Source organism: Protomyctophum parallelum, assembly GCF_964188405.1.
Source record: "Protomyctophum parallelum genome assembly, chromosome: 11".
Taxonomy (NCBI): domain Eukaryota; kingdom Metazoa; phylum Chordata; class Actinopteri; order Myctophiformes; family Myctophidae; genus Protomyctophum; species Protomyctophum parallelum.
In genome coordinates this window covers 19,927,502-19,955,084 of record NC_139707.1, presented here as the reverse complement: position 1 = coordinate 19,955,084, position 27,583 = coordinate 19,927,502, and the positions used below count along the sequence as shown (strand labels likewise).

The window sequence follows — 27,583 nt, the reverse complement described above, 5'->3', positions numbered from 1 at the left end:
TCATTACCTTCTTACAATGCTATTGTTACAATTACTTATTACAACAATTATATTATTAAGCTGCAACCCATAACTTGTTTTAGTGTATATAAAACATTATTTTAAATGATCTGAAATATGGTGGAGTGTACTTGTTAACAAGTGGTGTTGCCTGAAGCTCAAAACGTAATATCTCTGATGCCCAACTGGGTGTTCTGGCTTAGCTCAGCAGTAAGAATTCTGGCCCTTGCGCATGATACCTGGTTTCAAATCCCGGGTAGGACATATGGATTGCAGCTTTAAAATGTTACCGTATGAGAATGAGTATTTATTTTACTAGACCGGCTGTAGAACACCGACTCGGTAACGATGGAAGTTGGGGATCCATACCCCACCCGGCTATCCAATACCTGTGGGCCGTTGTACCCGTGTCAGTGTACTCTGTGTCCCTTTTTTGCCCATATACTGTATGGAGATTTCTGTGTCCCTTTATTCCTATATGGAGTTCTGTGTCAGGCCTGCCCATAGGCCTATATGAAGGGTTGTGATGTCAGAGCAGGCCAGCTCTAGGCAGAGGCCTTTTGTGGCGGTTCTGGACAACCGTGGGTCCGACCGACTCGACACTGGGCACTGCACTCCCTGTGGGGGTGGAACGTGTGTGTTGAATTTGAAGTTGGTGGAGCTAACGCTTGTCGAGTTACATGCATTACAGACAGACAGACAGATGGTGCATTTATAGATAGATTTCATATTTTGTTGCTCTTTGCAAAGAAAATATTCACACAATCACTTCACTAAGATGCAGGTGCGTTGGACAGTGACAAATGAAACAATCATGAACAATCAGGATCTATATTGGAATAAAACTGATGCTGCTGAGCAAGAGCAGTGTGCAGGATTTTTATTCATGAATTTTTGTTCATGATTGTTTCATATTATGTAGCCCTAACTTCCTCACAACACAAATAAATACATTTAGGTTTTTCAGATTTAGAAAGTGTTTAGAAAATGTATTTTCACACATATTTTTAAATCAGGGGTTCTCAACATTTTTGGCTGGGGACCCCCGGAAATGCTTTAGCCATGTCTCGCGCCCTCCTCCCCGCCCCCTCCCCCCAATTATAGTGAAATAATAATAGAGAAAATACAATATAAATAAATACTGAAACCAGATATAATCACTAAGGAAAGTTTATGTGTGTACTATGTAAACAAATAATTTAAAATTTGCAGTTGCAAAATAAATACGTTTTTTTAAATATTTTGGGGACCCCCCCAAATAATTTTGCAACCCCCTGAGGGTTGCGACCCCAGGTTGAGAACCCCTGCTCTAAATGAACCTTCAGAGTCTCATAGAGATCTGGGTCCTAACATTGTCTCCACTGTGTGTGTGTGTGTGTGTGTGTGTGTGTGTGTGTGTGTGTGTGTGTGTGTGTGTGTGTGTGTGTGTGTGTGTGTGTGTGTGTGTGTGTGTGTGTGTGTGTGTGTGTGTGTGTGTGTGTGTGTGTGTGTGTGTGTGTGTGTGTGTGTGTGTGTGTGTGTGTGTGTGTGTGTGTGTGTGTGTGTGTGTGTGTGTGTGTGTGTCAGGTGTTTCTGAAGTATTACCATGTGGAGCAGCTCAACCTGCTGCTCAGGGAGGTGATTGCGCGCGTGGTGGTGATGCAGGCATACACCAAGGGCTGGCTGGGCGCCAGGCGCTACCGCAAAGGCAAGCAGAAGAGGAAACGCGGAGCCATCATCATCCAATCAGGTATATAGCTATTCTGTGTCAACACACGTCTATACTGACTATGAATGAATCCTGTATTTATAACCTTAATAACAACAAACTTTATTATAATGACTTACATATTATTATATATAATCATTATTATAATACTTCTTAACTTGCTATGTATTCCATGTTTATAACTCATTCAAAAAAATATTATAAGACAATATAATTTTCTCAAACATTTATAATACATTATTATAAATGTTAAATTATTATAAAAGGTTCATGATTATGAAAATAATTGTAATCATCTTTAGGGCCCCAAATCAAACCCTATAGAAAGCACTAGTGTCTATTTAAAACACAGAGGTTTTTTGACATATTTCACCCCCCTCCGTATCGAAGTATTGGACAATATTAAGGATTAGAGGATTTAGAATAGCAGAGAGCTCTAGGATTCAGAGCAGCAGTCGTGCCCGGACAGAGAGCTCTGTAGGACTCAGAGCACCATGTACCAGCAGTGGTGAGTGGCAATGGCCTACTTGCACACAAGTAGGAAGAGACCAGGAAGAGACTCCTGCCACTCACGGCATCTTGCCGTCCCTTGTCGCGTATATCTGGATGTACCCTCTCTCTGTCTCTGTCTCTCTCCTCTGCTGATCGAGCACTGGTCTGATGCCACACAACAGAAACCGATGCCTACATGCCCATTTAGACTTCCATTCAGAACGGATGCGTACTATTGATGTTGCAAATGCACACAGATTTGCTCACACACTCGGCCACGTACTTCATGTCTACCCACTAGGGCAGGGTGATTCAACCAGCCCCAGCCAACTTGTGCTACTGAGCTAAGTAGAGGATAGTTTCCCAAAAGAGAATAATACCAAAAGCCACGGGTACTCTGAGAATGGGTGCAATGTGTACTCTGACAACGAGTACTACGGTATTGCATAAACAGGCAGGGCATGCATTCCCAACATTGTTCCAGACTAGTAGGCTCATGAATGTTTTTTTATTTTATTTTTTTATATATCTTTTTATTGGGTTTTTTACATTTTTTCCCCTCCCATGTGGAGTCCTTATACATGTCACTGTCAGATACATTTGTTAATACAGTACGTAGATCTTAAGGCACCCCTCATTTTCCTCCCGTCCACCCCCTGAGCCCACCCACTCTTCCCCATCATGAATGTTTTTAACTGGTGACTTTAACTGACTTGCATGCTCCCTGAGTTGGCCTGTGCCCAAAAAGCCATGGTATCCATATATTTTATGTAATAATGCACCATGTGTATTGTTGGTTGCCAGGTTGGTCAGTATTAGCATCTTCTTCCCCCCCCCCCCCCCCCCCCCTCTCTCTCTCTCTCTCAATTCAATTTAAATTCAAAGGAGCTTTATTGGCATGAGAAAACATACGTTTACATTGCCAAAGCAAAAGTGGAACAAAATAATCAAGATAATACAATATCTCTTTCGCTCTCTCTCCTCTTCTCTTTGTCTCTAATACTTTCTGCAGCCTGGAGGGGTTATGTTGCTCGACAAAACGTCAAAAAAATAAAAAAGGAGAGGCAACAGGCTGCTGTCCGCATACAGTCAGGTAAGTGTAACTACCTGGATTCAATGCATGAGAAGGCAATCTTAGATAGACCAATTATTTGTGGTTTTGTAGGCCAGTTTTTTCAAGTTGCAATGTGACAGCTCTGTTTACATAATGGTGTCTCCACCAGGCTGAAGGCATGGGAAAACTATGTTTTGAACCCTGTCCGTCCATCCGTCTGTGAACAGCTAATCTGTTGGCTTGATCGCAGCCCTGATTGATTACTCCTTCAGATTTTATCCAAATATCATGCAAATAGGTACACTCAACGCATCAACCTTGTACTGTTTACTATTGGCTATAACTGTTACTTCTATGATCACTCAATACCAAACAATGCACACACACAACAAACGTTCCTGACCTGGTGAAGACCTGTGGTCAGACAGGTGGCACTTAATTTTAACTGTGGTGAAGACTGGGACAATTTGGTAGTGAATGTTGAAAACCAAGATATTTGACAGGACTCTGTACAGTGTACACCGAGCATGAAACCGTTTGATACAATTTCTTGTCTCTCGAACCCCAAAAAATAATCCTTTGTGTTTTAACTCTGAGAGTGTGCAAATGGAGCTGACCCATTTGGTTCCATTTATACACACTCAACTACTATATAATGAGCTGTTGATATTGTATTCTGTTCTCCCCGTGTCCCTTAGGGTAGGTACCCTCACAAAAAACATGCAGTAATCCTGGTCTTTAAACTACCTCGCCAGCCGGGGCGACTGATGGAGGGGAAAAGGAACTGGTCGGAATAACGTGTTCCTTCCACACGCTACGTCCGGCCGGGGAAACTCTCCCTGTCAGGGGAAAAGAAGCAGCTTGGACTCCTCATGCATAGAAGGAAGCATGATGTTGGTCCGCTGCCCCCCAGGTTGGCAGTGGAAGTGTAGCGCCCAGGATTACATTAGATAATTGACACTAGGTGAAAAAATGGGTTGCAAAATCGTGGGATAAAAAAAAAAAAAAAAAGATTGTCTTCTGAAGCTCTTCATTCAAATGGGAGACCAGTGGAATTGTCATGCAGTCCCACACAAAGTTGTGGTGTATTTATTTTCCCTTTTTCATACGTTTTCAAAAGAAAAAAAGGGAATAAAGGCCTGAAAACCTTATGGTTTGCGGAACACCTTTTTGATCTCAATGAGTGGCCCACGAAACAGTAATAATTAATTAATAATGCATCAAGAAAGGCTTTTGAAAGTTTTGGGCAGCATTTGGTCCCCATGTTTCAAGAAGAACAGTGCATACTGAGATCCCTCTCTTCCTTTCATCTCCTTCCCAGTAAAGGCAAGAGAGGGGCTTATCCTGTTTCCTCACCACTTCCTCTCTCAAATTCCTGGCCTATTACACAGCTCTCGCATACCAGAAACAAGATGCCTTTTTATACTGTCAACCTTTTCATCTGAAATGTAAATTAATTCTTACTCAGTGTGCCTTGACGAAGATCAAAGTGGGCACATTAACCTTCCCGGCCCCCCCCCCCCCCCCTTCCCTCTGAGGCTCTCACTGGAGGACAAGGGGAGGGTGCCAAGAGGGGGCAGGCGGAGAGGACGGCTGGGGGAGGAGACTTGGCATTGTATTCCCTGGCTCTCCTGAGGGGCTGCCCTCATCTGGCACATGGAGCATCTCAGTCGCCTGCACACCTTGCGTAAATGTCCGCCATTAAAACCAAATCTAAATGCAGCGGAATGGGTAAACAGTGGGTCGGTGTGAGGAAGCTCCCTCTGTTGCCACCGCCCCCCTCCCCCCTATCCTAAAAAGAAGTGTGTTTGTGTGTGTGGGCAGTGTAGGGCAGGGAGGGGGAGACCCTGAACCTGACATAAGTGGGGCCTCGGGGCCCCCCCAATGGTACACTCTAGAGTCTTGCACATTCACATTGTGTGTGTTCTCCGCAGCTTATAGCCTTTGAGGTGGGCCGCATTTGCATTCTGAAAATAAACAGATGCCTTTCAAATTTATGAGCCTGGTGGCTTCTCAGATCTCAGCAGGGCCTGGGGTGGGGGTGGGGGCATGCTCACCATCGATCAGATTATACCGTGCACACTAGAGCCGTGGCTCAACAATGCACTTGAACATTCTTTTTCTGTGCATATCATTTTTACAATAATACACAAAACCTTTGACTAAGTCACTTTGTAGGAATAGCTTACCATCCATCAAAGCCCATGTGTTGTCCCGTCATTCACATAACTGCCTATGTACACACATACTGTACATTCAACTTTCTACCAGCAAACACTATATTTTCTATTAAGTGCTCTTGAATTTTGAGTGGTGCAGTACAGCACCACAAGTACAGTACAGCACCACTCAGTTCAGACAGGTCAGAGGGCTACAGTTTCCACAGAGGTACTTGTTGGCCTGCTCCTTTTTTCCCCAGCTCAGCATTTGTTTTCACGTAATGTTCACCCGTTTTCACTGAATGTTCACCTATCGTGATTTATGTGGTTAAACTATAGCATGTCTTGGTTGTGTGCAGTTTACAGGGGCCATCGGGTGCGTCGAGATCATGGACTACGGAGGCACAAATCTCTTCCTGAGGTTAGAGGGAAGAGCGCCATGGAGGAGCATCTTTGGTGAGTAAAACGTTTGAGAAAAAATGACCTGTAACTAAGAGATAAATCAACACTAAAGATTATGCTGTGTAATGGTGTCGTTAGTTTTGTAATATTATGCAGAGAACAGGCGCTCATGTTTATCTCGTCCTGCCTGCGTTTGTAACGTGACAGGAGTAGGGACCACCAAAAGAGAGCCCCTCGTTGAGCTGAAGGGCCCACACTGCAGTGCACATACCTGTCACTCATCCTCAGCCTTGCCAAGGCGGGCTTCTCATGCCCTGTAATGTACTGCCGGTTAGACCACAAGAGAAAGCTCCACCCCGCGCACCACCTCTTTCAGTTTTTATAAACGTAATAAATATCTTTCCACAAAGATAGCGCACACTTGTCTGACCGCAAATGGGGGCCGGCCGGGCAAGCGCTGCACTGCGCTGGTCTCCAGATGTACCGTAGTGTACGGGGGCCGAGGAGTTTGTGTTTATTCAGCATATGGGGCAGGCCGGTCATTAAAAAGGTATGTGCTAAGCAGGGGAACAGCCGCCAACAGCACGGCAACACACATGGTGTCAGGACAGCGGTGGCGTTCAGCTCAGTCCCCGCACTGCACTTCACATGTGTTCTCTTTTCTAGAAGGAAATCTCGAGCTGATTACATGTTGTTACAGGTTCCTCACTCAAGAGATGAAGCATTTTAGATTCTGTTAAATGCTCAGTAATACTTAACTGAACTCCCTAAACAAAACCCCCCTAAACCAATAATTTAAAGCGCAATGCAGTTGGGAACCTCAACCTAAAGTTGCCTCTTTGGTCAACGTTTCACTCACCAGATTACCAAATCAAAAGATTTCCACATCTGAAAAATGTTGTTCTTGGGTTGGGTGTATACTCCATCTGAGAAAGCGTCTCTTTTGGGAGTCTCACATTTTTTCCCCCCTCTCCATGTTTACAATCATATTCCTTGGTGAGAGAGAAAAACTTCAAACCTCCACTTAACAATTCTGTTTAATCAGTGTTGGACTCTCTCCATATAGATTTATTTTGACATGATCTGGCCCATTTCCTCCTGTAAGAACTATGTTCTCACCTACATGCTGTTATTTTCCCTTTTGATATCTCCTCTCTCTGTGTTTACGTCCAGCAGCTACGGCTGCAGTTGCATCACCAAGTCCATACTGGATGAGATGTTGCTTTTCTCCACTCAAAGTATGACTGCAGTTGGCAGGCAGCATTGTGTTTGTAGCTTTAAATTACCCCACATCGTCTCATCTAATTAACACTAATGAGTAATGAGTTGTACTTCTCCAAATTGCTTAAAAGTAGACCACACAGAGATGGGCTTTGGGTATGTAAGGCTTTTCGTTCCTTGGCAATAAGGAGGTATACGTTGTAGGTTGCACGTGATGCTATGATATTTCATGATCCGTTTTCTTAAGACATTTTCCTTTCTCCCCAGGTCTATTGGCCCAAAGAGCACACAGTCATATACTGAGGTTAGAGCAAATGTAAGTAACAAAATAACAGTGAAATGTTTTTCCTTATCCCCATGTATGCATAATACTTCACTTCTACAAAGACGCTTTAACATAGATTATTCGGAAGGATTTTCTTTTTTTTTCTTTTTTTTTCTTCTTCTCAAGTCCTTGAGACAAAAGACTTCTCTTGCTCCAAACTCCATCTCAGAGGGGAAGACAGGGTGGTACGGGAATGAGAGAATCAAAAGGCTGGAAATTCACGGCTGAGAATAAATGCTCGCTGTTCCCCGAGGTGATTTGTCTTTGCGCTTCTCTTTCTACAGATGTTAGACCCCTTTTTTAGTAAAGACCTGAGGTTCTTTGGTAGCACTTTGATATCCTGCTCGAATTCAATATGTGAAATAGAAGAGCCACTCCGTGACTTGGAGCACATCACACTCTTTGAAGTCTGATCCAATTTTTGCTGCTCACCATTTGATGTTGAAAGGATGAAATGAGGAAAATGTACAGTTTTTGCCAGTAACTCTGCTGAGCATATGTAAGATTAAAAAAAAGCAAAATCCTTTGGAGGGTGTACTTAGAAATGTTAAGCAGATTAATACTTTCCTATAGCTCTTTTATTCAAAGATAAAAATTAAATATGAGAGGAGTCCTGTATGCTGTATGTTTCCCGTTTTTCAGTCTCACAATTAAGTGGTTTGGTGCTGTTTGCTAGGAGGAAGGGCTAATAAATGGGCATATGCAATTGCATTAGCATGTGATTAACATTGCAAAGCACATTAATGGGTTTGAGTTTTATGAGTGCCGAATCGGAAATTAACTACAACTTCCACATGACTAAATAAAAGAGAAAAACACACACAACACTATGGGGCTTGCTTTAACGTGCGTGCATGATGTGTGTGTGTGTGTGTGTGTGTGTGTGTGTGTGTGTGTGTGTGTGTGTGTGTGTGTGTGTGTGTGCACGCGCACACGTTTGCTTTAACGTGCGTGCATGATGTGTGTGTGTGTGTGTGTGTGTGTGTGTGTGTGTGCACGCGCACACGTTTTCTATCTTTTTATCGTCTGTTTTCATTCATCTTCTGGGCGTGTTTGTTCTGTACCTCCTCTTTCAAGGTTGGCCCAGACAGCCGAGACAGACAAGTGAAAGACATCAAGAGAGACACAGACAGAGCGGAAGACAGTGTCGCGGAGCCTTGCAGGGAGACAGCCAGACTGCAGGACGCGCAGTGTAAACAAGGTAAGCCCGTGCACAGAGCTGGCGGGTGCAGGTAATTACACAAAGAGACAGGAGAAATCCTCCGTTAATGGATAAAGTGCCATTTTTAATACAGGACCCCTTTCAACCTTTCATCCCAGCCAATCCTCTCCTGCCGTTCTTTGTTGTCAACAAAGGGAAAGAGCATTATGGGTGATCATTTCTGAGGTATTTTAATAACCTGGGTCAGCTCATCATAAACGTCTTGTGGCGGTGGTGGGGTGGGGTAGGTTTAGTAGTGCCACAAGCACTTCAAAGCTGTCATTCTCCCACATCGTGAGCCCTTTCACTAAAGATCTCATCAGTGACTCTAATAGACCCGCATAGTAACGGTGACAAGAAAATACACAAACCCTGATTTGTTGAACATATGTTTGGTTTGCTTTCTGCCCAAGGCAATGAATTACATTAATTCCGGCTGCCTGTAAGGCTGAGTGGGTGGCTACACAGGGGGCCTCCGATTATGGCCATCACCCAGCCCACCACTAGGTTGGGATGGGTAATGGGGGGGCCTGGCCCTTCATTAATGTTATTAGAGTCTGAGGTAAAAGACGGAGGTGGAATAGCGTTTAGCAGCGTGGCTGAGAGATTACGGGGATTAGACATGATAATGTAACACAGACAGGGCTCTACAGCGGGCCTGGGATTAGTGTCAGCACGCCACAGCAGGTCTGGGTTAGATAGCGGCTAATTCGGTAATGCTGGATACAGGTGACCCCCGCTCCCAGCCATCACCACCGCAGTGTTTGATGAATTCATAATGGCAGCATGATTATATGGATGGAAATGCTGAAATGGATGCCAGTCTGTGCATTCTGGCATTTGGTTCAAATGCATGTTTGACATGTTATGATGGAGCTTCTACTGTAATGGAATATGTGTGTTCCATAATTTGTTTCCTATTTCCTTGGTGCTTCTGAACAACCTACAGTAGTAGACCCCTAGTTTTTGATTGATTGATTGAATACACAAAAATAAGACTTGTTTCCTTTGTGGTCCTATGTATTCAATTAATAAACATAGCATAACGACTATACTACTACTACTATACAAAAGAGGAGGAAAATTACATTTATGGTCTCCTGGTAGATATTCTTTCAGGTCATGGAAAGCCAACATCTTAACCACTAAGCCAAAGGGAATTCCCTGTAGCTCAAGGGAGATATTAGAATTTTAGGCCATCAGGCTGATGATGTGAGCCACTCGGCTACACTCACCCAACTTTTGACCTCCCATGGGTAACCCAATCCAGGTCACGGCACCAATGTAACGCCCAGGATTCGAATCCGGGTCTCCCGCCTGGAAAGCCTACATCCTAACCACTAAGCCAAAGGGAATTCCCTGTAGCTCGGGGGAGATCAGGCTGAGGTTGTGAGCCACTCTGCACATATAACACTGTATAAATACAGTTATAAGCAGTCAGAAATACTCATAATGTAATCACAATACATCACAAACCATTTTATAATGTCACTTTCTTATAACTATACAGTGTTATAAGAAGATTATAATACGTTATAACTAAGTATAATGCATCATATACATGGGATGCATAGCAAGTGTTATCCAACTTTTCTTTAGAGTAAAATGACCACAAATGAAAGCAAAACCATGCACTCGTAATGGAAGTTGTTCCGTCTTTGAAGCTTGTGGCTAAAACATGCGCCCATTCCAATTTTCTATGTGCATTAGTTTAACAACACAATTTAGGAAGCCAAATAAACTCTCATTGCCCTTCCTGAAACAACAGCATTCATTAATGCTTCAGTTGGTTTGTGTGGAGAGAGCGCACAGATTTTCAGGTATTCATCATCGACCACTTTTCCTCCCCCTGTTTCTTTCCTGAGGTCTGCTTGTGGCTCAGATTGCTTTCAGGAAACCTTATTTGAATATGTTGAGGGAGGCCACGGTGGCTCAGGCACCCAGGGCACACTTTGATCCCGGCAGATCTGAGGGCCTTTTCTTTTTTCCATCCCGAGGTTGAACAAGTCATGGAAGCATTGCCCTGCCAGATGTTTGGAGAGCAGGCTCCTTCCTCTGTCTCAGGCTGCCGTCGCCCCTGGTGATCGCTTCCACACTGGGGCTGGAGACTAGAGTAGAGAGCCTGGAGTGTTTCAGGACACCAGTGGAGAAAAACTGAAAATTAGCCATGGAAATCAGATCCATCCTGTCCCAACAATCCTTCCCACGCACACGCACACACACAGACACACACATTCATGTAAAAACACCACCTCAGAATCATGAACTGGTCTTTTTGATGGGCGTCAAGTCCTTTCTCGCTGATTTGATTGAGCTTATAGTTGTGCAGTGGTCCAACCCAGCCCTGTCTATTCATCAATTCAATTGAGTTAACTGGTGCATTTATATAGCGCTTTCATCCAAAGCACTTTCCATAGATTGTGCATGGTTGTGAATTACATTCACCAATTCACACACCGATGGCGGGGGAAACCATGCAAGGCACCAACCTGCACATCAGGAGCAATTAGGGATTCAGACTTCAGTCTTGCTCAAGGACGCTTCGACACTAACTCTGAGGGAGCCCAGGATTGAAATGGGTACCTCACGGTTTTCCCATCCGGCCGTCCTACTCTACCACTTCTATTTCATTTTGTGTTTGACACCAGACTAGTGAACTATTCCCTCAGTCTTTAGCCAAACACCTGCAGTGCTGCGAGAAGAGAGCATCAAAGTACTTGTACGTGTCACTCTTTGATGGCTGAAGTGCCCCCCTCAGCTTTTGTCATGTTCTGCTGCTCCAAAAGTTACTCATCTGTCATGTAAACCAAGCACTTAGAGTGCTACCTCTCTCCCGCCTGAATATTAATTCAATATGAATATGTTTCAAAAATGACTCACAGATGTGTATGCACAGTTTGCTCACACACACACACACACACACACACACACACACACACACACACACACACACACACACACACACACACACACACACACACACACACACACACACACACACACACACACACACACAGAGAGACAGACAGAGAGAGAGAGAGAAGCAGATATGATCAGGGTGCCACTTATGCACCTCAGTGGGGTAAACTAAACAGGATGGTGCCGAGGATCAGTCAGAGCTGACATTATGGTTTATGAAAGCTGAGCTTCTTATGCTAACAGGCTTTTTGAAGATTATAGTTGTGGTAAACATACATGTCAAGTGAGAGTGGAGTCACAACACAGACACCCCAAAAACAAGGAAGGGAAAAACAAGTACCCTTTGAGTTAATATGGTGTCATTGGTTATAGTTCTGCACCCTCAGTCCATACCATGGTCCAATCGATGAGAACTGATATTGCTGTCTTCACTTTCTTCGTAACATCTCGGTAAAGTCATTGGAGAGTTAGCATTAGGATGTCACTTCGCTGATCCATCTCACTCTCCTAGTACCCAGTTCGCTCTTCATACAGACAACTCTGAAACCACTTGTCACATGTTCCTCCCCCTAGCCCCTACTGCAGACTTGCAAAAGCCAGCTGCTGTTCATATACAAACACACATCCCCTACCACCAGCACCACCTCCTACACCACCGCCACCATCATCACCACCAGCAGCAACATCATTTCAACATACTACATCTGTCAGACAAATGAACCACCCTCTCCATGTTCTCCATACAGTACTCTCCCTCCCTCTCGCTGTCTCTCAGCCTTTTGATTTATCTGTCTGCCTCCACGTATCTGAGCGCCTCAACCGGATGCCTTCAGTTTTAGGCAAATTACAGGCGCTACGCAACTGCAGCTGCAGAGATTTGGAAGGGATAGGAAAGGGACTCAACTCGACGGAAGGAGTTGCTTCTGTCTGCCTCAACCTACGTAATCCTCTTAATGTCAGTGGGAGTAGTTAACAGGATGTATATCCAAACTACTCATCATCACATTTTTCGGCAGCATAATCTCTTCAAACATAAAATCAAGGTAGAGGATGATAGTGTTAACAAAAGTGCACCGAGTCACTTGATGTAGTTTGGGAAAGTTTCTCATGCGCAAAATGCAATGGTGTCGGTGGTGGTTGTTGTTACTGTACACATTCCCTGTTCAGAATCAGATCAGACATTTGATGAAGTCAAATATCAGAATATAGGGTACTGAATGTTATTTGATGCTAAAAGGTTTTTTTTACAGAATGGATCCAGTACTATTTACATATTTTAATATAACTATAAAACAAGAATGCCACAGAGGAAAAACGGTCTAAGTCCACACTATTCATCCATAAGGTATAAATAATGGGTAAGGGGTCAGGACAACGAGGCCTTTTCGTGGAGGGGTCAGAATGACATTTGTCTGTGGTACTCATTATTGATGACATAGTCATAACTATCAGCTGCGTTATTATATCTGCAGAATTGTAAATATCTGTGTATCTGTATTTGTGTGTGTGTGGAAACAACAGGATCTGTCCAGGTGACTGAGTCCAGAGTGTAGCCTACTACAAATGAAACCAAAGGACCCTTTTCTAACAATAAACTCTGAGACTGTACAAATGGACTGTTATGGGTCGTACATTTGGTTGTATTTGTACACTCACTATTTGTATTTGTACACTATCCCATTGGCTGAGAGGTCGGCTACAGGCAAAAAGTGTCTGGTTGCCTAGAGACGAGGCAGCCAATCAAGACGATAGGTTGTCACTACGGCGGGTGCAGTACTTAGGGGCAGCCAATGAGAAAAATAGGTTGCTACTACAGCAAGTGGGCGTGAAAGCCAAGGCGATAGAAAATAGGCCAGCTGTGCTTACACAGCAGCTGGTAAAAATAACAATTAAATATCTGTCTTACCAGTTCTCGAAGGAGTAATATCACAAATAATCCACAGTATACACCCAGTGCCATTCAAAATTCATTTTGGGGGCTGGTTTTCCTGTAACTAATTAGCCCCTTTTCCTCTTATTTTAATTCACTTATTCTGCTGGCCCACAATGATGCATTATACACATGTCTGACAAATGATTGACTTCCCCCAAAGTCAGTCGAATCTTTTCCCTCTGTATGCAAAAATGTCTTTGGGAATCAGAGTCCCAAATCTGCCATCAGGGGAAATGATTGATTTCGGTGTGAAACATTAGTTGTAAGTAACAACATCCTCTGCCTGCATTAGTGAAAGACAGATGCAGGCACTGCCCCATGGTGCATTATCTGCAGAACCTAGTGATTTTCCTAGTGAGTCTTATAATTCAAAGCACATGAGTTACCATTTAACTATGATGTCCCAAATCAAGACATTGGTAATAAATCACATGGGAGTCCTGAAATGTTCTGGAACTCCTCTCAAAGTTTGACTGCAGATATCTATTTGGGGTCTCTCTGTTTGCAATTGGCAGTGTGTGTGTGTGTGTGTGTGTGTGTGTGTGTGTGTGTGCGCGTGTGCACATGCCTTGTCTGCGTGTGCTGTATTGTATGCTCATACATCTGTCAGACTGTGTGTGTGTGTGTGCATGCTACGTGAGCAGAGAGGGAGGTTTGTGAGGTAAAGCGAGGGGTCTGGGTTGCACATGCCTCATTTAGACATCAAAGAACCCTGCTGATGATTTTTCCTTATAATCCATGCCTTTTGGTGCCTCTGCGCTCTCCATCTGAATAAACAAAGCTCACTCTGGCCTGGGAGAAGTCAGGTGATCCCAGCACGTGAGTCAGGAAGGAAATCGATACATCTCTAATTTATTCCACCAAAAAAGAAAATCCTTTTTAGCAGTTCTTTTATGTTGTTTCTCAGCAGCATTCTGATTTTCAGGGGATTTCAAAGTGGTATTTAGAGATGTAATGCGAGTCATGTGCTTCCCTTTGAAAATGAAAGAAACACCTATCTCAAAAATAATTCCCATCCTTTTTATCTCGAGAAGCAAGCATGTACAATATGTCGGTCTTTCACGAAGTACATTCTGCCAGGCTTTCTTTTGATAGGGAGGAATCAATATTGTTTGAATTCCACCACTTCTGTATTCCCAGTTGACCATTATTCCTTCCCCACCCCAAAACACCAGACGTTACCCTTGATCATTTAGCAGCCCTTGTGTAAGCCACTGTCTGACCCTCTCCAAGATCTGCCTGCCTGGGTCCAAACACGACTCCCATGCCAGAAGCTGCTTTGGCAGCCTGTGTTGCCTGTAAGATATCTTCAGGAACAGCATTCCTCTGGGGCTGGCCTGGATCAAATGGCAGTGATTTCCCAAACAGAGGCGGAGATGGGAAGCCTGACCCATCCTCTGATCTGCTACATGCTTTAATGGCTGCGGGTCAGGATGGATAAATGGTCATGTTGAAAACCCCTGCGTTGTTTCTCCAGGGCTGCACTAGTAGAGTAGGTTTCTGGAACAACTGCAAGATCCTCTTCTTTTTTTTTAATTCATGGTGGAAGGTCTGAGACCAACACAGAAAGCATCTCCTCAGATGTCCATCAAGGAGTCTGTGCTGTGTGGTTCACTTGCAGTGAATGCCGTTAGGAGTCAGAATCATAAAAGTTACGTCAAACATACAACAAACTTAATATAAATATACAGTTAAAAATAAACGCCATTAACAATAAAGAGACAATATGACGTAATGAATGGTAAATGGTGTATTTATATAGCATCCAAGGCGCTTTACATAGATCAAACCATGCAAGGCACCAACCAGCACATCAGGAGCAATTTGGAGTTCAGAGTCTTGCTCAAGGACACTTCGACACTAACTCTGGGGGAGCCCGGGCTCAAACGAGCAACCTTGCGGGTACCATCCGGCCACTCTACCCCTGAATCACCGCCGCCCACGGTGAGTTACATTATGAAGTAAAATATCCCTTCACAATGGCGTTTACAAAACAAACATTGAACTAAAGACAAACATTAAACCTGTGTATAGGAACAACAATTGACAATAGGGATGGGGATCTGTGATATTTTGTCACAGTAAAATCCTCAGTTAATTTAACTCTGATGAATTGAGTTATTGTGCTAATTCCTTGCTTTATTTTCTCTTCGACTGGAGAGTGATAAAAAGAGTGCATGATACCTGATATCAGCCCCTAGACTGATTCAGCTGCAGCTGCATGGTGAATCAGTGCAAGCTGGATTGCCACTGCACGCTTTGAACTGCAGAAGGAACTCGGCATGTCAAATTAGCACCATGATTGTTGAATTTGTTGCATTTCAAAAATACTTATTGTGGGGTCGCTGGCGAACATCTTGCTGGCGACACGTTGCTGCATGGTTATTACTTCAGTGTCACTCGCCTGGTCTTTCCTGTTCTCAGCGGCTTTCTCTTAAAACTTGCATTTTATCTGCAGTTTTAACCCTTTTCTCAGAAGCTGGAGTTGATGATGTAGAACTAGAAACCTCACTGGACTGAATTTGGAATAGGTTCTAGGCGTATCAGGGGCCCCGAATCTCCATATATGTGCATTTTGATGTGGCCCCTGGGGCTACTATTTCTTTTGTTTCTGACATTTGAAAACATATTGAAAATCTGTATGTGCATTGGATAGTTTGTATTGTGTCTGATAATAGTGCAGGCAAACCAAAAACAATCAGCATGCCTGACCCGTGACGACATGTGGCAGCCACACTGGGCGCCCCTCAATTCACTTGAGTGTGATTTATTTTCTTCCCCACTTCTGCTCTCACACTAGCCGTGTCTGTGGCTTCCCCCTCTGCTGAAACTGTCGTTGTTAAGAGGGGATGATCGGCACAATCAATTCTTACCCTTTTCTGTATCAATTAAACACACCTGTGTGAAGTGAGCGGTGGAACTATACTGTAGTTACTTGCGCAAGCAGAACGTCTGCTTGTGTATTTTGGGAGCAGCCATAGCTGAGTCGGTTGAGGGGCCATTTGGGAAACAGAAGGTCCCCCCGGGTTGCACCCCAGTCTATATGTCGAAGTGTCTATGAGCAAGACACATAGGGCAAGATTCACAACAGAAATTTACGACCAGGTGTAAATGAAGTGCGTAATGACAGCGTATTAATCCGTCTGATCAAGCTCACGAGTCATTCACCAAAGGTTGCGTAATGTCTTCATTTGTGCGGATCGCCCGTGTATCTCATTTCGCCTCTTTCCCAAGCGATTCGCCTGGTGTCGCCTGGTTTAATTGATCATCCATGCCCATTCCACTCCATATAAGGCAACAGGAAATATCTTTCCTCGTGTGAAAAACATCATATCACAGCCTCAAATGTAGAGATCCCCAAGCTTACAATGTCTTGTAGAGCAGCTTATTTTGACAGGCGAGTCTCTCGCAATGTCAACTGACTGAACGTTATAAAAGTATCTAGGCTACTCTCACGTATAATGCAACTCTAGTTAACTTATTTATTTAAGTTCAAGCGCAGGACCATGGCTATAGGCTACTACCATGGTCCTATAGGCGCAGGATAGATATCCGATATTTTTTTATCAGAGTTGCATTGATTAATGGGGGGAAGACTGTCCTTTGGATTACAGCCTGAAACTCACTGTTGTAGGCTGTATATCTGAATCATGCCCGGGGAATGAATTTGTTCTAGACACGTAGCTTGTATCGGATCACGTAGGTTGATCAGCTGATTTTGACAGGCACTCGCAATGTCAACTGACTGAACGTTATAAATTATAAGATCTCACTGCAGGCCTATTTATTTTAGTTCAACATCAGGACCAAGGCTATACTTGTGCAATTATATAAAAGCCTTTTCTATTGGATAATTGCTCACTCACACCACAGGTCTTTTAGATTACTATCATCTCACTGTCGTTTGTCTGAATGGCATGGGGATTGGATTTGTTCTCGACTATTTAAACTTTCAACCATACGGCGGGTAGCCTATATATATCCTCTTCGTCAGAGGTAAGTTGGCTACAGTATGAATGGTTCATTTCATGATGTCGTCATATTGAAATGATTCGCGGGATATTTGGCGTTAGTTGGCACTTGGCATAGCCTAATGGAAGTTTTATGCTGAGGCACCAAACTTGATTGATCTCATGACATGATGAGATCAATGTAGTAGCCTACAGTAGTAGCCTAAAGTAGTAGCCTACAGCTACAGTTACTATGCATATTCTACCTTTGGAGGAGAGCGCTGAGCTGGCTTAAAACTATGACTGGCCGACTTTCAAACACGCTGATGCCATTCAATAATGTGGCCTTCCATTTTTTATATAATTAGCCGATGGCCGCAGTAACCCTCGATTTTGCTTGGTTCTCCCTCCTCTGAGGGGACAGGGGGGAGATGCCCAGCACCTCCAGGGAGGGGGGGGGGGGGGTGGAGGGGGGGCACAGCTCAGCCCGCCGACAGTCCACCTTCTCGGGTCGGTAGTGACTGTCAGTCTGCTGTCTGTCTGCCAGACCGTCATGTGTGTGAACTATAGAATGCATGCATACGGTATAGGCATACAAGCGCAAGCTGCGCGACACATGATCTATTTCGGCTATATGTATATAGGCTATCATTTTCTTTTGCTCTGACCAATGTTGGGGACATAGTCTACACATTGTATTTGAGGTTTGCGGACTATTAATTGATTCAGCATGAAGACTAAAGCATTCTAAATAAATATACGCATGCCTTGATCACTGGTATACCACCCTCCGAGCTGACTTGGAAATGAGTTCAAAGTTCAAGTTCAAATGATTCCACACGTAATGTGGGAATGCTCGTAAATGTCCGTACGGTCACGACATGAGCGTAAACGGCGTTGTGAATCTGGCCCATAGTCCCTAATTGCTCCACAATGTGCTGCCCCAGTATACCGTAGCTGCACACCGCCCCTGATACTTAGCATGGGTTCAATGCAGATACCACATTTATATATAAATATACAGTGTCGTGACAAATCCTGCACATGAGTTGCATACTACATTGTTATTATACCGGTATTATAACCCAAGACAAACAATGTGTCACGTTTTGGGACAATTCACACCCGTTAATACACACACACACACACACACACACACACACACACACACACACACACACACATCCCTAAATAGTAGTGAGAAAATAACCGCCATACCAAGGAGTACAGTGTATGTTAACAAAACCTCTTAAGGCACTGAAGCATACAGTAAGTAAAGCTGATATCACAGAACTGCTAGGAACTTTCTGGGCATTACCAAAGTCTAAATTTAGTAAACCTATGCTGGTTTGGATAACACGAAGAAAGCAGAGGATAGATGGTGCGGTGGCAGGGGCTCTGGTCTTTGATGTATAGAGGATTGAGATGTGATGAGGTCTGTTCAAAGTGAGAGAGAAAAAGCAAATGCAGCTTTAGTCAAGGTTGGGAAGCCAAGGTAGGAAGATGATGAGGGAATGCCTTGTCTCACTGAAAATGCAGTGCGAAGAAGATGAAACGTTATCTAACATTAAATATAGATGCTTCCTTGTAAAGGTGTCTGGATTTTGAAACATTTTTGTAAGCAATAAATCTTGAAATGCTCTCATAGAAGAGTGTGGAAAATGTCGTAATTGTCTTATGTTTGATTAATGAGGTGATCACGTAACTTTGACGATCATTGGGAGAAAACATTGTTGGCCTGGCAAAGTTAATGCCTTTACTAACGCAGCCAGTCAGTGGGTGGCATTGAGGCAGGGTGTGCAGATTGCTTTTCACTCAGTTCTGCTTAAACAAGCATTTGACACTGGGCGGAGAAATGCCATCCCCCTTTTCAGTATAATGTAAATACAATGTGTTGTGGTTTGTAGAACATTGGTCATGGCATCTCTGAGTTATTCCAGACAGTTCAAGGCTACTTTTGTATGATCTGAAACCCAGCATTGATTTTATTTTCTTTGCTCAGGTAGTCAAAATTATGAAAAGCATACAATTCCACATTAGTGCAGTATTAGTATATACATTTATATTTAAAGGGGAGTGCATACTCCCCTTTTCTTATTTTAAGGAGAGAGAAAATCAGAAGAAGACCGATGGGGAGATAATTTAGGCGAGAGAGCACCTGGAAGTCTTGTGGTTGGTAGGATGTAAATAAGCCAACAAGAGCATGTGTGGTTCCGGAGGTTAATCATCTTAACCACTATGCCACCAACAGACATGTTGTACTTTGCTATAATTTAGCCGCAGTGTGTTGGCAAATGTCCATATGTAAATATAGACACCTGTCTGCAGGGACACATTTATTTCATGTTTATTCCATTTTACTGGGAATTTGTGGGAAAGCATATCCACTCAATTGCAATAATCTTACATCAGTAATTTTTTTAAATGTATATGGTACATGTTTTACCACTTAATAATAACACATTGAGACGAGGATTGCAGTAAAATCCTCAGTTTTAATTGAACTATGAGGATTTCACTGTGTTTGGATGTTGCTCTTGTCATTGTGGTGGTGGCGGTGGTGCTTATTGTTCAGTGGAGCTCAATGCCCCATGGCTCTGGGCTGTGTCTCAGTGGTTCTCCTCTGTTGCAGGTCCAGTGGTGAAGCTACAGCACAGAACCCCTCGCCGGCGGGGCCAGCAGCTCAAGCTGCTCAACAGCCCCGAAGACAGCATCTACTATAACCAGCTAAATGTGAGTTCAAAGTGGCGATAAAAGGCCTTTGTCTTGACTTCGGTTCCAGATGATAATACAATTAAATCTACCTGTGCCAGACCCCTGGAGCCCCGCCCCCCGGTTTCTCTGCCTCTTGTCTTGAACATGTGCTTATGTTCTTTATCTGCTGCTTTCATGTCAGGATGTCTGCCTTCACGGTGAATAATTGATGTGGTTTATCAAAGCTGAGCAAGATGCATGCTTCATCAGGCTCACTTGAGCCCTTTGATCAAAAAAAATTATGCTGTGACTTCTGATATTATCAGCATCTGCTCGCATTCAACACAAAATCACTTTGAATTAAAAATTAATGACTCTCTGCTCATCTTTTGACTGTGCGCTCTTGGCCCTATCCTCAGAGAACTCTAGATTACCAGGGGAGCAAGAGGAAGCCGAGGAAACTTGGGTAAATAACTGCTTTCCTACTTACAGCAACTCTAAACAGAGCGGGTCCTTTGTGGAATTGAAGAATCCAGAAATGGAGTTGTTTTCTTATAATGTAAATGGGCTTCTGAAAATACCAGGCTTTTCATGAGCAGTTGCTCTGCGTCGTTAGAGACCGGGTTACATATTAAGGCTTTGTCAGCATGCTAATTTTAATTGTTCATGGTCTGACTTGTATTTGTTCTATAAATGATATTCTGGTTTAGTCGACAAGATTGGAAACAGTCAGAATTCACAATCCCATCAGCAAATATTGTTCTATTTATTCTATTTTGTCCCCCTCCGGGGTTATAGATGATGATGTGCCGTTATTTTCTCAGTTGTAACATACCACTTTTTATTTTTCACCATCTTCTTTCCCATCTTCCACAGTCAAGTCAAAGTGCTGGACAGCGAGGATGAGTACTACAAATTATTGTCAACTGTGGAGTCAATCCCAGAGGAAGACTACGGGGCTGGGCCCCCTCCCACCTCGTCTAGAGGGCCTCTTGTCAGTCAGAGCTGAACCTTTACAGCCATGTCAGCCGGTAAGACAGCAGCACCGGACAGATAAACAAGACATTCCAAAGAACAGCGGATGTGGTGTGCACAGCATGTAACAATGACACAACACACAAGAGATATGTTCAAGTTATAAAGTGATATATATATTGCGGTGAATAATGCGTTGTTTTTAGCAGTTGCTTAAAATCTTATAGCCCTATAATTGGATCTCAATCTGCACTTGAGAAGTAATAGGTTAATTGTATTATTGGCACTTCAGGAGTTGCCTTACAACATCAAACGGGTTCAGATGTTTCATAAACAAGTAACAAATTAATAGCAATGACCAGAACAGCAAAGAAAATGTGACCTCATGTGGTGCAGTGGGAGGAGAAGACTAATTCAAAATTATATACGGTAGTATAGAGTATTGTGACTAGAAAGAACACGTGGACAACATTTAAATTCCAAGCTTCTATTCACAGCATCAGATTTTCTGCTGTGCCCACGGCGGATGGGGTGGAGTTCATCATCTCATATAGGCAGGGCGCTGAAAACTTTGCGATGTCTACACAACTCTGTCTGATTTATTTTCAAGCATAATGTCTATTGTCTAAGAAAACGTTACTCCCCCTTACAAGTTGCCCTACAGTGGGATCTCTTGTAGTTAGAGAGGATTTGCTGCCTGTATGCCAGAATCACCAAACAGACAGACACAGCGAGCCAGTGCATTTACTCTAAGAACAGGAATCTTCTCTGAAGAAATTAAGTATCGGGTACAGGGCTGGAGAGTTGATTTGTAGTGCCCCCCCCCCCCCCCCCCCCTTTTTTTCTCTCCCTTTTTTTTTTTTTTTTTTTTTTTTTTTTTTACAATTTGCATAATCATTTACTGCATCTCTCTTTGTTGACACCCCAGGGCTCTAGAAGAGATTTTGATCTTAATAGGAAGAGTAGGGTGGTATGAGTGAAGATCTCATCCTCCTTATACTCAGCGGGGAAAACATTAGAGCCCTGCCTGGATAGCCCTGACTGGCCTCAGATCGGTTTCAGGTTCACTGGAGTCCCTGTGGGTTTGGTGAAACCCTAGGTGGCCACCTGTGCACAAAGCTCAGTATACTGTAAGGGTCAGGTCCGGTGAATATTCACTCACCAGACATTCATTTTACCACACTCGATCTAAACATGATCAATTGACAGTGTATTATTCATTCTTGTTCTATGCATGAAAAAGCCTTTTGTTCTAAAGATTATCACTTACCAATAATTGTGTAAGGTGTAAGAGAGACAGGAAATGTTGACACGCGTAATAAAGAAGGCGTGTACTAAACATCGGGTTGCCCTATACTTATTTGTATAGTTATTCCAAGTTATTGGTAATGTACTGTAAATTATAAAAATCTTCTTTGAAGTGCACAACAGTTAATACAGCGCAGAACAAATCATGTGAGCATATATAGGCACAATATTCTTTTCCAAAGCTCAACCTAAAAGCACATTCAAAGATTTTAATAACTGAAGAATAAACTCTTATTTGCATGTAGAAGCAGTGTATATTATTTGTCATGCTTTAACTATGTACAAAGAAGAAATCCATTTAAAATTGCAGTATTGCAATAACAGCCTGTCCATTGTCAAAGTTAGTTCAAAAGCGTTTCACCTCCGGTTGTAGCCACAGATCCACCAGTAATTAGAATACTCGTTGCACATTACTCCCTTGGTGGGGATAGTTGGTTCCTCTGAAGCATAGTCTGAAATAGGTCACCCCAGCACCCTGTAGTGTGTCTTAAAAGTACACTGAATCAATTAAGTGTGATCATGCTCCCTTGATTATTTTGGCCCTGTTTTACCATGGAGAGGAATTTCAAATAGGCTCACTAGGCTGAATAACAAGGTTGGACTGTGGTGACATATGGTGCCAGAGTGGGTGATTCTTTCCCTGTTTTTCTCTGCCAAATTAAGTCCCTGGCTGATTGCCTGCTTTTAGCATATGAGAGGAGGTGAGCAGAGGTGTATTTTAAAATGCCTTGGTTAGCTGATTATGTGTTGTAACGGCAAATGTTGTGAAATAATTGTCATCTATCCTGTGTTCAGATGATGAACTGAATCCAGGAGTGTGAGTCTGCCTTTGCAGGTCTCAGCAGTGGGACACTGAGGCGCAGAGACTATGTCAAGTCAACATCTGAGGCTCGCCACCTGTGTTTTCTTTAATACCTCTCCCTAAATCTACCTCCGTCTTGTTTTTCCTCATTAAAACTCACTGCATCTGGTACGAGAGAGGGCTCCTTTAATGTGGCCAGCCTTACGGCTGGTGTTATTCTTACCATTTCAGCTATTTGCTGCAAACACCGTGCTTTCATTAAAACCACAGCTATACAAGCCTGAAACCTTCTTATCCAAAGTTGCAGACCACATTCATGAATCATGATGCTGCACTAGCTGCAGCCTTAACACATAATGAAATGCTTTTATTTTCTACTGAAGTGCGCTTACCTTTTCACCTAATAGTGATGTTTCACTTCAAAGAGAGAACACGATTAGACCAACATTGTCGTGTTTCTATATCCTTTGAGTTCAAAGTGAAAGTTTAAATACCAGTGTCGCATGAACAGTCCTTTCAGCCACACTGTTTAATGCAGTTTATGTGCATTTTATATAAATATGAGTATAGTCTCACACTTGCGATTTTCACCACTCTCAAATATTATCATGTATTGCTACATAAGCGTACCAGTTTTTACCTTAATGAAATGATTCGTGTTCAGGACTAAATTTGCTTTAGCTAATTTGTTTCAGTAAGTCTGCTTCCTCTGCTATATTATTTAGGACAACCGATGCTTTCAGCTGGTATCAACCTGCCTTAACATTGTGATACACATTGTGAGTCAGGTAATGGACTGAATGATGCCAAAGGAGACTGACGTGAACAAGTATCAATCAGACGTCAGATGTGTTGAGGGCTCTGAGCAAAAAGAACATTACCCAAAGACTGCATTAATAAAGAAACTGATTGAGCAGGGTAGAGAGAGAGAGAGAGAGAGAGAGAGAGAGAGAGAGAGATAAAAGAGCCTGTTGAGTGCATACATCAAAGGGCTCTTAATGACAAGGGATGCCATTAGGGTTACACTGGCTTTTGTTTCTGCTTCCTCACACCTGCAATTTATTGCAGACATTCTATGGACTGTTTGCATTTGCATGAATATAAAATTCATGCAGGATGGGGAATAGCTTCCACCCTCTAATGTCGGCAATGACCAAATACTTTGCTCAAAATTGCGGCTTCCTTTTCACTTTCAAAGGAGTGCAGCCACTCACACTTGCTTCTTCATTTTGAAGAGGGATGGAACCAGAGAAAGGCTTACACAGAACAATAGAAACTGTGTAAAAACAAAATGTTATCCTGTATGCCATGAAATTTGTTTACTTCAAACTTTTTTCTCCCCTTTTTTCCTTTTGTTTCTGATGCCTCCGGTGCTGGAGCGGGATTTGACAAATCAGAGCGTGAAATTGTGATTAGCCTCTCTCAGTTTGTAGACTGAGCAGGGCCCTCACAGACTTGGCATGGCCAAAGGTGTAACCTGTTTTGTTTTGCCTCGGCACTGCTCTCCCAGATGGTGGGACCAGCTGCCATTGAATAAACGCTGGACGGGCAACAGTGTGAGAATTACCACGGCCTTGTCTTAGTTCGGGATGCATGACAGAAAGCCTGTTGTTTTTAACACTGCCAGGAGGTATACAAACATATCACCTAATGCTTCACCAAATGACCTTTTAATTGAGGTCATTGTCAAATGGGTGTCTGAGGACTGCGAAGAAAATATAGTATTTTCTGTCGCAATAGTAGGATCATAGCTAGGAACAAAACCTATGGCTTTCCATTCTCAATGTTAGCCTCTTTAACCATTAACTTCCTCTACCACTGAAGAAGTGAGAAGTAAATATGACAACATTGCTTTCAATAGAGAATTCTACCAGTTTCACAGACCCTACAAGGCTGATAGCCTAGGTGTTTTTCCCTTGATACCTCCATATGAATACTGAATATGATACATCTTTCCTGCAGTGTTCCTGGGAGAGCACTGCAGGCTCTAGCAAATGATTATGAAGGGGAGAGTTTCCTTCTTAAAGGCTGGATTAACACACCCAGGGTGGGCTGAGGGAAGGTAAAATGACCTGTCCCGCCTTTCATGACCCCAGGCCAGACTTGCGCATTGCCAAGGCTTTGCTCTTGAATATGCAGATATCCCCGGCTTCATATAGGCTAGAAGGAAGGGAAAAAGAGAGTTGTATCGCATTGCAGGGAAAATTAGTGAGACCAAAGTTGGAGTTTCTCTGTGTTGGGGGCTGCGAACAATGGCAGCTTTCTGTCAGAGAGCAACTTCAAAGGTCTGCTGAATGACTGCTCTGAGTTATACTTTGTTGTAGATCACTGAGGAAATTCACAGATGTTTTCTCATACGAGACACCATTATAGCGGCTCAAGTACCCAGTAGCCTCAAGCGCCTCTCCCCTCTCTCTCCCTCACTCACTCCTCACTCTCAAGCTCACACATGCGCACACACACACGCACGGTCGCACACACACACACACACACACACACACACACACACACACACACACACACACACACACACACACACACACACTGTGACACACACACACACACACTGTCTCTATCTCTTGTATGAGACAGATGTGGAACCTGTTTTCTCTCCAACTGTCCATCGGATATGGAAAGTTAAAAAAAAGGAGTTAATGTTGTGGCATTGCCACGCAACTCAATCAAATGCGCATCTCTCACTGTCAATTGACTCTGAAGTTTGGAGGCTATATGCAGCAGTGTTGGCTTTGCCTTATGCATTTTGCGTGAATTCTCTCCTAAATCAGAATCTCCTGTAAATGATTCTGAATAAAATGAGAAGCTAAATTCATTAATGGGATGAGATGTGTCAAAAGTGAGAATTGAGAAATATTTGGAATACGCTGCAAGGCCTTTAAGGCCTCGACAGAGTCTGTTTTTACTTGTGATGTGGGTGAGATAAACACACAATGCACGCAAGGTTAGTTTCATACAGAGTGCCTGCGTTGCTTATGTACAACGTGCATTGCAGTACAACAATTATCCACTGATGGCAGTTGTAGTGTAAACATAAACTCTAGAGTGTAAAACATAACTTTGTCAAGGCCTCATAATTGTGAAACAGCAGCGTTTATTTTAAGCTTTAGTTATCAGGCTGTCAACAAAACCACCCTGGGATTTCAAGATCATGCAAATATACACAACTGAAGAAGCTGAGAAAAGGACCCATGACATTACTAGTGGATAAAGATGATCATCTGCAACGGTTGTGTTTTTTTAGTCGCGTCTGTAAACTGCCAAATGGAAGCATAGGAGACGATAAATTATACACAACTATCAGAGCTTGTACACACTCTGTTCTCCGCGTAATTCCGCTGAGTTCTCGTCTGAACACCGCAGCCTCGGATTCCGTTCGGGCCTGATAATCACTAGGGCTGGACTGGGTCAAAAATTCATCCCTGACATCTGGCCCAAAACATATTAAAGCAAGGGGGGGCGGCCCATTCATTGGGTGTCCCACTGGACATTACGTCAAGTGGCCAGTCCGGGCCTGATAATCACTGACGAGTTTGCAAAGCTGTGCTTCGAACGATGATGTCATGTTGTCCTGTTTAACTTTCAATGTGATCTATCCATGCCGATCTTGTTTACGTTTTCCAGCGGTACTTTTCTCAGCTTGCGTCGAGGAATGATGCTTGCGCTGCTTGCGTTGCGTAGAGTTGGGGATCGTTCCCAGACTGACGGACGACGTAAGGGACGGACTGGAAGCGAGACATTTCTCTCACCCTCCGTTGCTTAGTGCTTTCTGTGTCGGTTCAACTCTGTAAAGCACATCTTGTGCATGTATTTCTCTCTCTCTCCTCTACAGATTGCCTTCTTCAGCTCTGAATTGGACCACAACCAAAAAAAAGAATTGTTATAACAGCGCACTCAACATGTATTGTATAATTGATTTATTTCTTGTAAATTGTTGTTTTATAATGAGTAAAATTACTGTTTTAATCTCAATTTTGTATTGTATTATCTGAGTAAAGTTATGTTAATTGTAAATCTATGGTCATTAATTAATGTTCCTTACTTTTCACATTGATCATGATGCTTGGTTATCTTTATGGGCAGAATGTTTAGTTTTTGATTACAACATATACAATTATTTTCATTAATGTAATCTGTATCTCAACTACTGATTTGTATAGAAATCTGGAGTTCTGTGATTACTTGTACAGATATTGAAGAAGTTTGCCTCAAGCCACCTGCACATGGATATTAATCTCTAAGAGTGGCTATCTTATAAATCCAAAATATTTGCTATAAATTTTGAAAAATGAGACTGCTACATCTTGTCTTGTGTGGATGTTTTCTTTTAAATATCACATTAGTTTCTTGGGATGATAACAAACTGGTATGTAATGTATTATCAACTATACCTGTTACTGTACATGCAGCTGTATCGGCTTTAAT

General features: G+C 42.9%; 1 protein-coding gene across 1 annotated transcript in view; it reads left to right on the top strand.

Annotated features, from left to right (window-relative positions):
• myo3b (myosin IIIB) overlaps positions 1-27,192 on the top strand; it is an 87,457-nt gene extending 60,265 nt beyond the window's left edge. The window contains exons 28-36 of the mRNA XM_083775936.1: positions 1,567-1,729; positions 3,213-3,293; positions 5,773-5,869; positions 7,304-7,352; positions 8,439-8,562; positions 19,997-20,097; positions 20,478-20,524; positions 20,935-21,089; positions 26,991-27,192. Coding sequence (XP_083632062.1) covers positions 1,567-1,729; positions 3,213-3,293; positions 5,773-5,869; positions 7,304-7,352; positions 8,439-8,562; positions 19,997-20,097; positions 20,478-20,524; positions 20,935-21,067 — 795 coding nt within the window. The 3' untranslated portion in view covers positions 21,068-21,089; positions 26,991-27,192. The remainder of the gene's footprint in view (positions 1-1,566; positions 1,730-3,212; positions 3,294-5,772; positions 5,870-7,303; positions 7,353-8,438; positions 8,563-19,996; positions 20,098-20,477; positions 20,525-20,934; positions 21,090-26,990) is intronic.
• Positions 27,193-27,583: the final 391 nt, after the last annotated feature.